Raw genomic sequence first — 13996 nt, forward strand, 5'->3', positions numbered from 1 at the left:
AGTCGGCGGCTGTGAACGTCATGTTCGGCACAGGCGACTGGGGAGGCTGAATGTCAGCGTTGTTCACCTGGTGGGTCAGAGCCCTAAGGTGTCGCTTGTGTTCCTTCCGAGAGCATATTCCTCCCGAGATAACATTGATCGGAGAGAATTTTCCCTCCGCATTTTTACAGTTCTTCCGGGGGAAGTCGAGGTCTTTCCGAGAGTCCTTTGCTGACTTCTCGGCCTCCTTTTTCTCGCGGTGATCCGCGATGTATTTTTTCAAGTATCCCTTCCGGACCATGTCCTCGATCTGGTCCTTCAGCTGGATACACTCCTCAGTGTTATGTCCCGGAGATAAGTGGAACTCGCACCACTTATTTTCATTTTTTCGCTGATACCACTCTGGGAGTGGTCTCGGCTTTCGGTAACACTGCTCTTCCTTCGTCACGCTGTAAATTTTGGCGCGTGGAAGAGAGAGCGGAGTGTAGGACTCGTATCTGCCTGTGTATGAGGCAGATTTTTCCTTCTTCGGCTCGTTGGCCGAAGATTGTTCCGAGGCCTTGGCCTTTCCCTTTGTCCTCTGGCCTTGGCCTTCAGACAAGGGTGTTTGTTTTTTCTTTCCTCCCCCAGATTGAGGTTGGGTTTTTGTTTTGTTCCACTCTTCGGCTCGGATGAATTTATCCGAGGCGTTCAGAGCTTCCTCCAAGGTCTGAGGGGTATGCATGACCATGAAGTCTAGGAACTTCCCAGGCTGAAGGCCATTCTGCATTGCAAAAACGGCTAGCCCCTGGTCCAGCTGAGAGACGCTGGATGACTCGTTGCTGAAATGGGTCAGATAGTCTCGGAGGCTTTCGGTCTCCCCCTGTTGCAGACCCATGAGTTCTGCAGTAGTCTTCTCTCGGCGGTTTGCCGTGGAAAACTTGCTCCTAAATTTGGAGGACAGATCATCCCACCCTGTTATAGAGTCTTGCTTCACTCCCTTGGAGATCCATGCTTGCGCGACCCCCTTGAGAGTGGTTGGAAAATATTTGAACCAAGTCGCTTCGGACCTAGGGCAAAGATGCATATGAGCCTCATACGAGGCAATGTGGTCCTTCGGATCCGAAGTCCCATCATATGTGATGTGCGACGGTATTTTAACCGTGGGCACGTGCTCTTCCAGTATCCATTGCTCGAATGGGGAACTGGTGGGTAGCATAACGGCCTTGCCCTTGTTCCTGGCCGAAGGGATCGCGCTCCGCCCTCTTAGAGAGGTAGGAGTGGTTTTCGTCCCTGGCTGGGAAGTCCAGGCCTCGGCTGCAGGGAACGAGAGGCGACTGTGCACGCTCGGTTCCTTGCCGCCGAGTCGGTCGAGGACACTTCGGCGAACAGTCTCAGGTTGCTCTCGGCGAGCCGATTCTGGCCGAGAAGCTGAGCTGCTGCTTTTACGCGTTTCTGGTCGAGAGGTTGAGGATCCTCTGAAAAATTGAGGGTTCTTTTTCCTCTCTCTTTCAGTTCTCCAGGTATCCTCTTCCCACTTTTCCAGTTCCCGGAAGGAAGGAGGTTTCCCGCCATCATGATCTAGCTTCCTCCGCTGATGCCGGGTATGCGGAGGAGTTCGATCGTGAGGTGGAGGCATGTTTTGTGCCCTCATTGCCTCCATGAGCACTGCCAGCGCTCTCGCCACCTCCTCCGAGCTGGGCCCCGTCAAAGGGGTCCTCGGCTGAGTGTGGGAATGAGAGCGGATGGTCGATGGTTGGCTTTGGGGCATTGAATGAGTCCTATGATCGGACTGACCCCTGCTAGACCGAGAGGGACTCGACCTGTGATGAGAGTTGTGAATTACGGGAGAAGGGGAATCCTCCCTGTATGATCCTCCCCCCGAGATGGCACCCTTGGGAGAGTTCCGGTCCGGTGAGGGGGACGGTGTAGGAGTTTTAGGCTTTTCGCCTGCTCCTTGACGAAGGCTTTTGCTCTTGCGATTCTTAGCCATTGCTACTAAGATGATTGCAAGATGATTTTGATTAGAAATTTGGCTTAAAGATTTTTGAAAGTCTTCCCCACAGACGGCGCCAAATTGTTTCGGATGAAAACAATGGGGCCTTGCCGAAGGCCCGCTGAAGTGGCTGAAGACTGGTCCGGTCCAGTTGATGCCGGGCCGAAGGTTTCCTGCACAACTAAAACACGTAAACTGGCCTCGGGGGTGGATCCGAGGAGGACCCCTCCGATGCCGAAGTCAAACAGTGTTTAGAGAGAAAAAGCTATGCAAGAGATTTAATGCTTGAGGCTTTGTTGTGTTGTTTATGTACAAATGAATGATGAAGGCTTTTATACCTTTGCACATGATGAGGGGAGAGCAATTGGGCCTTTAAATAGTCATGGGCTGACCATGGCAATTCAGACCAAAGGACTCTTGGTTGACTTGGCGTGATTGGAGGCTCGGGCCTTGACCTTGGAATATGAAGTCATTTAGTGACCAGGCCCAATAAGATAATTGGACCCAAATACATGACTAGGTCCAATTAGATAAATTGGACCCAAACAAACATTATCCCAAATTTGACAGAATCTTGAATTGTCATACCCTAACTCAAATCCAAGAATTTAATTACTAATTACTATTGCAAGCTTTTCAACATCTAAGAGATTTCTTTTTTTTTTTTGACATAAACTAAGAGATTTTGTTGCCGGAAATTGAAGGAATTTATAGTCACAGTCTTTTCACTCCATTACACTACTCAATTATTCATAGTCCATGTTTTAAACATTATCCAAGGCCATATCTTTTTTATTTTTTGATTTGACATGAACAATCCGATGATATCTAAGACCATGTTAGATCGATATTATTGGAAAGCTAAAATGCTAAAAGTCTAAAAGGTGTCCTAACTTACTAATTAAACATTGAGAGTAAGGAAGAGGAAAATCAATTTACACAAATTGAAGTTTAATTTCCTAATAAAAAAAATAATAATAATAATAAATTAAAAAAATAAATAAAGTTTGCTTTGTTTAATTATTTCCTTATTACAAAGTATTTTTTAAAATTTTCTTTTAATGTTACATCTATATTATTAATATGTTGTTTTATTTTTTAAATGATATATACACTATATTTTTTAGTCCTTTCATACTCCTTTCGTTTTTATATATAACTCGTCTTGTGTGTGGTTGGCTACACTTCGTGTCCACTTGTTAAAGAACAAAGTAATTCCTACAACACTTACCGAGTAATCCCTGTAATACTGATTGAGTAACTCCTGTAACACTGATTGAATAAACCCTGTAAGTCTGTAATACTGATCGGGTATCTAACACTAACGAAGTAACCCCTATAACACTAACTAAGGGTCTGTTCACATTTACTTAATTTCTGTTCAGTTCAGCTCCAATCAGTTCAGTTCAAATCCTAATTTCCCTCTCACATAAAACATTCATTTTAGTTCATTTCAGTTCAGTTCAGTTTAGTTTGGTTCAACTTTAATCAGTTCAGTTCAGTTTAGTTCAGAGGGTCTGATCACATTTACTTAATTTTAGTTCAGTTCAATTCAGTTCAGTTAAGCTTTAATCGATTCAGTTTAGTTCAGTTTAACTCCAATCAGTTCAGTTTAGTTTAGTTTAACTCCAATCAGTTCAGTTCATCTCCTAATTTCCTTCTCTCATAAAATATTCATTTCAGCTCAGTTAAGTTCAGCTCCAATCAGTTCATTTTAGCTCCAATCAGTTCAGTTAAGTAAATGTGAACAGACCCTAAGTATCTCATATCAATAACTATATACTAAAAGACACACCAGCAATGATACGTGTCATTTCCTGGTGTGTCCTTAATTTTTTTTTTTCTAAATAAAAAAAATTATATTACAGAGACAGATCTTATACATAAATAATTCTCTAAACTTATATAATATAATTACTTAAAATAAAAAAAAAGATTTGACATATTTTAACACAAATATTTATATAGCTATATATATATAAAAAAAAACATTCTTAACATAAGTTTGATAATTTTTTACATCATTTTATACCTAACAAATCTTTCATAATCCTTTATTTTGATAAAAAAAATTTGTCAACTATATTTTATATTTCTTTTGATTATAAAAACTAATTATAATGATAGTTCAAGAACGATTATTAAAAATTTCCGTGCAAGGCACGGGAACTAACCTAGTAATACTAAAAAAGTAACCCTATGATGATTGGCCGCAAGGTTTGGCCAGCCACATATAAAAAAGTAACCCTATGATAATACCCCAAAATTACAACTAAAAGTTAGCGGGGGTAGTATTACGAAAAAAAAAAACTCATTGACTCACATAATAAAGTAAGAAGCCAGTTAAATTTGACAATTCTTTTTTATTGATCGTGTTTAAAGGCTATGAACTAGCAATATAGCCATATAGGCACGGAGGGAGTATATTTTATTACTCCGTATAATAGAGTCAATTAATTTCTTTTTTAATTTTTAAAGTGTAACACTTAATAAAAATGAATGGAGTATCACTTTGATGCTTTTTGACAATTTAACCTTATTTTCACACCGAAATGAAAAATAAGTTGGGTCCATTAAGAAAACATTTAATTAATTTTGACCAAAATTTACCTGATATGCTAGATTTTCATGAAACCCAAATTGACCAACTCTATATGTAAACGAGTAAGTCTACCCCTGTCCCCCCAAAAGATATCATAATCTTGACAGATTTTAATTTGCACTAAATAAGTTTCTACTTGATTTTCTTTTATTAAAAACTCTCATGTGACATGCGAACCATATGTTTCCTAATCATGATAATGAAATGTTTAACAATAAGTGATAAGACATGCATAAAGCGAACTTTCTCTAATTTTTATTAAAAGACATTTAATTTAAGAGTTATCTTAACAATTTTTACAGTAACTTTATGTTGTTTAAGATAGTTTTCTATTGAGTTTGATTGTATTAAAGTGTATTTTCTAATGAATACATGTTGTAAAGGTTAATATAATATAATATACTACCTTCGTTTCATATTATTTACAACAATTAGATATTTTTTCACTGTACTTTATGTCAAATCATTGCAAATAATATGAAAGGGAAACAATATTATGATTGTTTCTAAAAATTTATGTTATAAAAAATTCTAATTTTTCTTTCATTCTAATTTGTGAACTTGTGCTTGTAAAAAAAAAATGAACTTATTACTTCCTCCGATATTTTTTATTATTACACCACTTGCTTTTTTAGCAAGTTTCACAAATATTGCACCATTTCCTGTTTAGGAAAAAAATTATTTGTATTCACAGTACAAATACCCAACATACCCTTGTTTTTTCACACTTACTTTTTAGTTTATCAATATATTATATGGACAATTTTGTATTTTTACCTCTTTCTCTCTTACTTTTTTCCACCACCAAAATATTTGTACAAAACCTCTATAATGCAATAATAGAAAAACGAAGGAAATATATTATTTGGAGCAATGACAGATTGATCGCTACCCAACCCAGACAGCCCAAGCATAATCCGCTACACAATACAAGCCGTGAATTCATGATTGCGATGAGAACAGCGTTGCGTTGCGCATGGATTAATGTAGTGGCCTCCAAAGGAAGTACTCTTATCCAGAAAATGCAAGGAATATACTTTCCTTGCATAATAGGGAACAATTGTTCATCTCTGAGCAACCAGGTGCTGCAACTGTAAAGCTTAGGCCCTGCCCACACAATCATAACATTTCACTACACATCTCCAATACAAAGTATGGAGTATAAAACAAATTCATATCCTCATATGTTCACCCGGAATTTTTATATCATCGACTGTACGTACAACTTTCATAGCCTACAATACCAATTGCTCGGACATAGGTGGTAAACAAGTTGTTCGATTTCCAAACAGAGTCTAGTCCGGTGAACTTGGTCATCTAGTCTTTTTATCAGATTACTTTACAAGGATCCAAATTACATGTCCAGATACTTGGCTTCCTTTATTCATGTTGTTTATTTATTCGTAAAACAATTGGACACAAATCAGATAGCTCGTCAATTTCCTCATAGATTCTACACCCTTGAATTATAAGGTCATATTGTTTTGCCTATTAATACTATCTCGGTTTATATTATGTGCAACAATTAAATAATTTATGCGGAGTATCTTACAAAAATACTCAATTGTTACACACAGTGTGAAATGGAAGTAGTACTGTTAGATTTTCCTATCATACGATCTGTGAATAGGGGAGTAGAGAGAAAGAGACACTGAGAAAACTAGACAAGTCAATGAAATTTCATTGAAGTTGCAATATCCAGTTTTATTTCCTTCTTTCATTACCTGCAACAATAGTTAATTACAGAGTACAAATCTAGACATCGTGACTATTATTTCCTAACAAAAAAGAGTTTTTTATTGGTCGAAAAAATAATCAAAACAGAAATTAAGATATTTAACTAGCTATGAACTATAGAGATTACATATGACATTCTATTGATTTAGTACTGGCTTAATAAAAAAAATGTATAAAATTTTTAGGCATGATTCCAGCTTAAGGATTCAAATCGGCCATTCAGTGAACATTTGTATACGGTAACACACAATTCCAAACCCTAAAAAAGAATAAGTTTTAACAGAACATACCACCTACCTATCCATAATCTCACGAACAAAAACATTATGCTAAAAAACCAAACTGCACATATATCATTCTTATATTGACATTAGAACTGCTGCGCTCGAGTTCGAGCTTTGAGCTAAAACCTAACAACACTAACCTGCACTTATACAATCAGACCGCATGGATTGGGCTGCCACCAGAAGAATTCATATCTGGGCTACCAGGGGTAGGATTAGCATGGAATGCAGATTGTCTAGAGGAACCATCGAGCAATTTCAGTGACAAACTCGATGGCTCTCCACTGCCAATGGTCTCCCCCAAGCTCAATTTTGACATGCCAACAAGCTCATCAACATTGATTGGGCTCTTTGAATGTACTGCTGTAGGCTTAACCACCTCATGTGTCTCCTTGGTTGGTTCGGGATTACCGCCGGTCCAATATGGGACAGGATATGGATAGAAAGGAGACACATAAGTAGGGTATACGACAGGGTAATAGTTTGGGGGAGTGTCGGTTGAGATAGAGCTGCTTTGAGAAGGTTCCACGCCTTCCTGCTTAGGTAAATCAGGTTCCGCCTCATTGGAGGTTGAGTTGCTAGATGCCATTGACTCGCATACTTCATCAAGAATAGGAGCAGGAGGCAATGGGTGGTTATTATTCTGTGTTTGAGTATCAGATGGATGCTCAGGGAGGAAATCATGTGCCGCCATTGGTGTATCGCCCTCCTGTAAAAGCAACGATAAAAACAATAACATAAGCATTGCTGCAGGGAGATGATCAAAGATTGATAAAAATTTGCAGCACCAATGAAAAAAAAAAGGGCTAGAGAGGAACAGGTCATAAGGAGCAATGAAATAACATGCATATCAATAGTTCTAGTCTTCTAAAGCACATAGTTGAAAACTGGAAATAATAATCAGCCTAAAGAGCAACTAAATTGTGTGCAACAGTACTTCTGCACAAATTCATTATCGACATTATGTATGGATGAAGGAGATTGATGACATAGAAAGCCTGTAACATATTGTGAAAAGGCTGATAGTACAACCTCTTCCACAAATTACAAAAAGTTATGTCAAAGCTCAAAAGGCAATGATCAAGCAATCTAAATCTTTCTTGGGTGGGGATCTCTTTCAGCAATACATGAGTAAGAAGCTACATCTACAAATTATTCTGACACTTTGAGTATCTACTATGCAAACTCACCAAAATTCCAAGTAAGCTATTGAGAATATGAAGAAAAGGATTATCACCTCATCTGCTACAATATCAAACAAGCTAGAGCGTCTTTTTCTTCTAGACACATTGCACTGCCTAATGAAATATTTCTGAGCATGGCTGGCCACTTGGGTTGGTGTCCTTGATATCACATAACTACGCGATATCCCCCGCCAATCACCCTTCCCAAGTTTTTGCAGGCCCAACAAAAACATTCGATGTTCCTCTTCTGTCCATGGAACACCTATTGAGAAGGAAAAAAAAAAAGAGAATTGTTATTGTGAATAAACATACAATGAAACTAATGAAACAGAATTGGATGTCAGCAAAATTGCCTATCCTACACTATCAAATTCATACTACAGGTAAGGAAAATGAAAGAAATTTCCCAGACCAATCAAGGTGTAGGTACAGAACACGAAAGCTATATGCCATGAAATAAAATGACTGCTGAACAACATTGTCAAGAGCTTAGAACACCTGATCAAGAAAGATTGACAATTCAAGCAGTGACAAAGAAGGGAAAAGAGTAACTTATCAAAAACTTTTGATTGGAGCACAAACAACGAAATAAATGATCAACTTATAAAAATCAGTTTAGTAAAATCCAGCCTATATAAGACAAAAACAGAATTGATCGCAAATATAAGTTTTGATTGGAAAAGGTCACTACTAAAGCCGGAATCAGCATGTGACAAACACTAGCAAAATAAGTCAACAAAAAATCAGTTTAGAGAAGCACATTTCAGTTCTTATAAGTAACAATAATCTCATTCAAACTATCAGCATATTCAAAAAATCAGCTGCTAAGCTCTGCATCATCAAGATCACCAAATTACACTATCCAAATTAGCTTCCTCTATAGGCAACTATAGTTTTGATTGTGCACGTGGACTACAAAGATTTCCGACAAAACCAACTACAATAAGAAGAACATCATTCAGGCCAACCCAAATAAGACAAGATCGATCCATGCCAATCAAAAAGTTCTAGATAAGCTGTAACAAAACACATCAAATGCCATTATTGCAAAAGCCTCAAAACTTCCTGAGTGTATGCCACCGGATTTTATAGCGAGTTTTCTACTTTTTTCACCAAATTATCTTCTCACTACAGCAAATTCTTCCCCAAAATCAATTATATCTTATATTGCTCATGCTTTATCAAGAATTCCAACTACTCTCCATAATAATTCACCATACACACTTCTACCACCAATCCAATCCAATCAAGATAATTCGAACACGATAAACAACTTTAGCTTGCTTTCTAGTCAAGCTAATCGGATAGATTTCTCCATCCAATAACCAAGCCTAGCATCAATCAACACAAAATAAGTCGAAACAAATTCAATTGAACCGAAATGAATCAACCAAAACTCCAAAAGAATTTCCAATTTCATAATCCCACAAATAAATCCAATTTATTCAATCAATGTCAATCCACAAAACACACCTGATCAAAACTTCCCGAGTGTATGCCACCGGATTTTACAGCGAATTTTCTACTTTCTTCACCAAATCAGCTTCTCACTACAACAAAATCTTCCCCAATTTCAATCATTTCTAATATTGATCATGCTTCAACAAGAATTCCAACTACTCTCCATAAAAATTCACCATAAACACTTCTATATCCAATTTAATCAAGATAATTCGAACACGACAAACAGCTCTAGCTGCTTTCTGCTCAAGATAATCGATACATTTCTCCATCCAATAACCAAGCCTAGTATCAATCAACACGAAATAAATCGAAACAAATTCAATTAAACCAAAATGAATCAACCAAAACTCCAAAAGAATTTTCAATTTCATAATCCCACACATAAATCCAATTTGTTCAATCAATGTCAATCCCAAAACACACCTGATTAAAACTTCCCCAAAATAACCCTCAATCCATCTCAATCAACCACTTTCAGGTGTTAAGAATTCCCGTTTCCCAATAATTCAATCTCAAATTAACAAATAAACCCCCCATTTTCCGGGGACCAAAATCAATTATTTGGGGAAAAACCCAAAAAAAACAAAACTTTATCCCACCACCTAACTAACACCAACTGAATCAATCCCAAAATAAAAAATAAAAAAAGACAACATTTTTCCAAAATCAGCAAAACATAATAAAACCCCTTTACTACTTTAAACCTAAATCAATCTAAATTCCCACCAAATCAAATAAAAGAACAAACCTTTTTTACGTTCGCGACTAGAAGAACTACCAGGAACAAAATCCTCGGAAGCATAACCGTCGGCAGAAGGAGGCACGTGATCAGGAGTAAGATCACCGGCGGCAGGAGAAGTATTCCCAACGACACCGTTTTGATGAAGAGAGAGATTACCCATACTAGCACTTTTTCTGATTGAACCATCGGTTAATCGGACTCCAAAAAGCTTGACCCCTCGGTTCGGACAGGTTCGAGAGTTGTGCCCATTGTGGCTGCAATGGGAGCACCGTCGAGTCATGGCGGCTGGGGTCCAACCCGGGTTTAAGTGGGTTTAGTGATCGGGTTTTGGGTTCGGGTCGGGTTGGGTTTGGTTTTGGTTTGCTTAGGTTAGAGGAAAATTTGGGGAAATGAAATGAATTTGGAGGAAGAAGAGGTACAAGTAATATAAAAAGGAAGTTTTTATTGGGTGTGGTTCGGATAATTAGGTCCCACTTTTAGGTGGATGTTTTTCAGCCGTTGATTTTAAACATGTATCAACGTTTCTTCTGTTTTAAATCTCTATTGTGCACGTCAATATTACAAATTAGTTTTATTTTTTAAAAATAAAAAATAAAAATGGTGTGTATTTGAGTATTTGTATTTGTATAATAAGATATTATGATGTGCCTTGTGGTTCACTCAAATAGTGATTATAATTAAAAAAAATTCTCCTGAAGAAATATCTGGTCGATATTTTCAAATTAACAAGTGTATTGTTTATTCCTTTAAAGTTGTCTTTGATTTTTTTTTCATTTTTTTTTTTGACAGATGATTTGTTGATATTTAGTTACAAGAGAGATCAATTTGTGAAAATTATGAAGAGTTATAAAATATTACAAAATACAACCTTATTTTCACAGTTATATATATACGTATATATACGTAGATAGGAAATACTTGTTTAGTAATGGATATTAAAGCAAATTTTAATGGATGAACTCATTAGTAATTAAAGATTATGAACAACATTGTATCAAAATAGTTCACCTTAAAACTGTGGGGAATAATTAAATAATTGGTGACATATTATACTTCATAGTGTTTTTTATTAACCTAATGTCATTAATAAGTACCCAAAAAAAAAAAAAAAAAAAAACTTAATCATGCGTAAAAAAATAAAAAGAAAAAAACTTTACTGAAATAATATTAGCCGTCAACTAAGCACTTAAATCATACTACGTAGCTTAACTTATTAATCCTTATTTGAATTGATCTAAAAATATATTCTCTAACATAAAAAGTAAGGTGAATAAAATCTACCTAAAAGGTGTCCATGATTCATCAAGTTACCAAAAAAAATAATAAAATAATAAAATCATTAGAAGCATGGACATATTAAAATTACTCCTGCAAAATCATGTGTTTATGAATGATTAAGACACTACTATTTCAAAAAATTGATTCATAAAGCTGTAATATCCTATCCTCTTATTTTCTCTAAAATGAACCATTGACTTATCACTTGGAAGTTTGTGTCAAAGCAAATTAATTAATGGATAAAATTATGCAAATAATTATAGTACGAAATAATACATTACAACGGCATTTAGTTTGAAAGACTGAGAGCATATATACTTCGTGTTCATTTGAGGCCGATAAGAGGCATCTACAAAGCATATAGTTTCTCACGGTCTGTTTTGTTCAGCTTAATTTCAATTCATTTTAGTTCGTTCCAGCTCCAATCAGTGGCGGAACCAGAAAATTTATATAAAGGGGGCCATAATTATAAATTTCAATTGTATTTCTTTCCAAAAATAAAAAGATCATGTAAATTTTGCTTGGAAAAATGAAAATAAAAAAGAAAGATAAGAACGTGAAGACAAAATGAATTAAAGTTTTGTTTAGATCCAAAGAAAACAATGTAAATGTTCTTTGCAAGGATCGAACACGGCTCAGTAAAAAAGTTCTACACCATTTACACCCCAAAAGAAACCAATTTTGCCAAGTTTATAAATAACTACATAGTATACAACAATTCATAAACTTTATCATTTACAGGGGTGGCCATGGCTACCCCCAGCCACCCCCTAATTCCGCCACTGGCTTCAATCAGTTCAGTTTAGTTCTTTTGCTAATTTATTTGTTTTTTTTTATGATTTAGCTAATGATATTGTTAATGACAATTTAAATTAGGCATGCCTTTGGGCGGATTTTTTAAAGTTCATATTTACGTCTAATGATATTGATAATGATGATTAAAGCCAAAATTTCATATTTTTTAGTATATATTACAACAACAACAACAACAACAATAATAATATTACCAATAATTTTTTGGATATTTTCATTTTATATTTTTGGATATTTTCTTCGTTTTTTTATCGTTTGTTTTTGTTTCTTTTTTTAACAGCCAAACTATTACAGTTGATTAATTTCACATGCATTAATTATAAAAAGTTTAAACAAAAAAAAATAGTACGAGTGGATTAATATTGAACTTCATTTTATTTTTCATAATTATTAGTGGATTGTACTATGAAGTAATCCATAGCTAAAAATCATTAATCAATAGTCAAATATATCAGTTCAGTTCAATTCAGCTCCAATCAGTTCAGTTCAGTCCCAGTTCAGTTTAGTTCAGTTCCAATCAGTTCAATTTAATTATGTTGTTTTCAATAAATCATAATAGGCCCTTAGATAAATTCATATAAGATTTTAATATAAATTTGTGTATAAATTCAATTTAATTTGTACTTTGTAGCTTTTAATTACAATTCATCATATTCTAAAAAATGTAGTACTTTGTTACTTTGTTTACGTAGTATATAATTCATGCTAACTATCAAAATAAGAGTTAATATAAAAAGTGGGTACTGAACTTTCATCAATATAGCAAATTGGGTACTCAACTTTGGCTTGTGGCAAATTGGGTACTCTTACTTGCCTAAGTTTACTTTTCCGACGAGTAACTTGCTACAACAGATAATTTGTAAGCAAATATTATATATATATATATAGTAATAATAATAATCAATTTAGTGGAACTTACACATTAAACTACATTTTAGATGTAATTTATTGATAATTGAACATTTGAATTCAACGACTAATAACCCAGATCACCATTTAACCAAATTCTCCTAAAATCAGTACAACAAACATAATGATGATCTCTGCTCTAAAATAAAAAAAAAATAATCAAACTAAACAAAACCCATATCAAAGTTGTCAAATTCATCATCTATAACAGTCACAAGCACCTGAATATCCAACATGCAAACTAAACAATAATAAATAATAAAACAATAATTCATAGTAACTAAACTAAACAATAATTCATAACAAAGCAATCCTTTTCTTTTTTTTTTTTTTTTTGAAACATAACAAACCATCCTTCATAGTAACAAAACAATTAAATTAAGCAGGAAATTGCTGGAAAAATCTGACCACCACCCAACCCACCATCGCACAACCACCCAGGCACCCACACCGCCTTGCTACCACCATTGCATCCACACCCCCATGAAATTTCCACCTCCATGAGACCCATGCTCACATATCCGATCATCCTCTTGAAAAACCCACGAATTCAACCACCCCCATGAAAGCCCTAAAAAATCTGACCACCATCACGAACCCAGGCCACCACCCTCACGAAACCTAGGCTAGCACCCTCGCGAAAATGTCCTCGTAATTCCAACCAACCTTACAAACCCAAGCCACGAAACGCACCCACGAAACCCCCAACAAATTCGACGGAAACTACTACAAACCCCACAAATCCGACGAAACCCGCTTTGAATTAGTTTCTTAAAGGTTGAGAGAAAGAAAGAAGAGCTAAAAGAGGTTTTTTTTTTTCAAACGGGAGCTAAAAGAGGTTGGGAGAGATAAAATATGGGGAAAGATGATTTTTTTGGTTAATTAATTTAATTGAAGGTTTTTTTTTTTTTTTTTAAAAAAAAAAAGTCATTAATGCTTGATAACATGTTAACCTGTTGTTAAAGGTCAAAATTCAGGCAGTACCCAACTTGTAACAAAGCAAAGTTGAGTACCCAATCTGCAACTTTG

General features: G+C 35.7%; 1 protein-coding gene across 1 annotated transcript; it reads right to left on the reverse strand.

Moving 5' to 3' along the window:
- Positions 1–6403: 6403 nt before the first annotated feature.
- On the reverse strand, positions 6404–10370 carry LOC110722830 (transcription factor MYBS3-like). Its single transcript, XM_021902129.1, has 3 exons — positions 9974–10370; positions 7815–8023; positions 6404–7286 (listed from the first exon to the last, which is right to left on the reverse strand). The coding sequence occupies exons 1-3, from the start codon at positions 10245–10247 to the stop codon at positions 6732–6734; spliced, it is 1038 nt and encodes a 345-aa protein (XP_021757821.1). The 5' UTR covers positions 10248–10370; the 3' UTR covers positions 6404–6731.
- Positions 10371–13996: the final 3626 nt, after the last annotated feature.

The sequence above is a fragment of the Chenopodium quinoa genome, unplaced genomic scaffold (genome assembly GCF_001683475.1).
Source record: "Chenopodium quinoa cultivar QQ74 unplaced genomic scaffold, ASM168347v1, whole genome shotgun sequence".
NCBI classification, from domain to species: Eukaryota; Viridiplantae; Streptophyta; class Magnoliopsida; order Caryophyllales; family Amaranthaceae; genus Chenopodium; species Chenopodium quinoa.

Coding starts and splice junctions, on each gene's coding strand:
- LOC110722830 (XM_021902129.1), bottom strand. CDS start 10,247: ATGACTCGACGGTGCTCCCATTGCAGCCACAATGGGCACAACTCTCGA. Junction 8,024..9,973: donor TAGTCGCGAACGTAAAAAAG/GTTTGTTCTTTT, acceptor CCTTCTCAATAG/GTGTTCCATGGACAGAAGAG. Junction 7,287..7,814: donor TTGATATTGTAGCAGATGAG/GTGATAATCCTT, acceptor TTGCTTTTACAG/GAGGGCGATACACCAATGGC.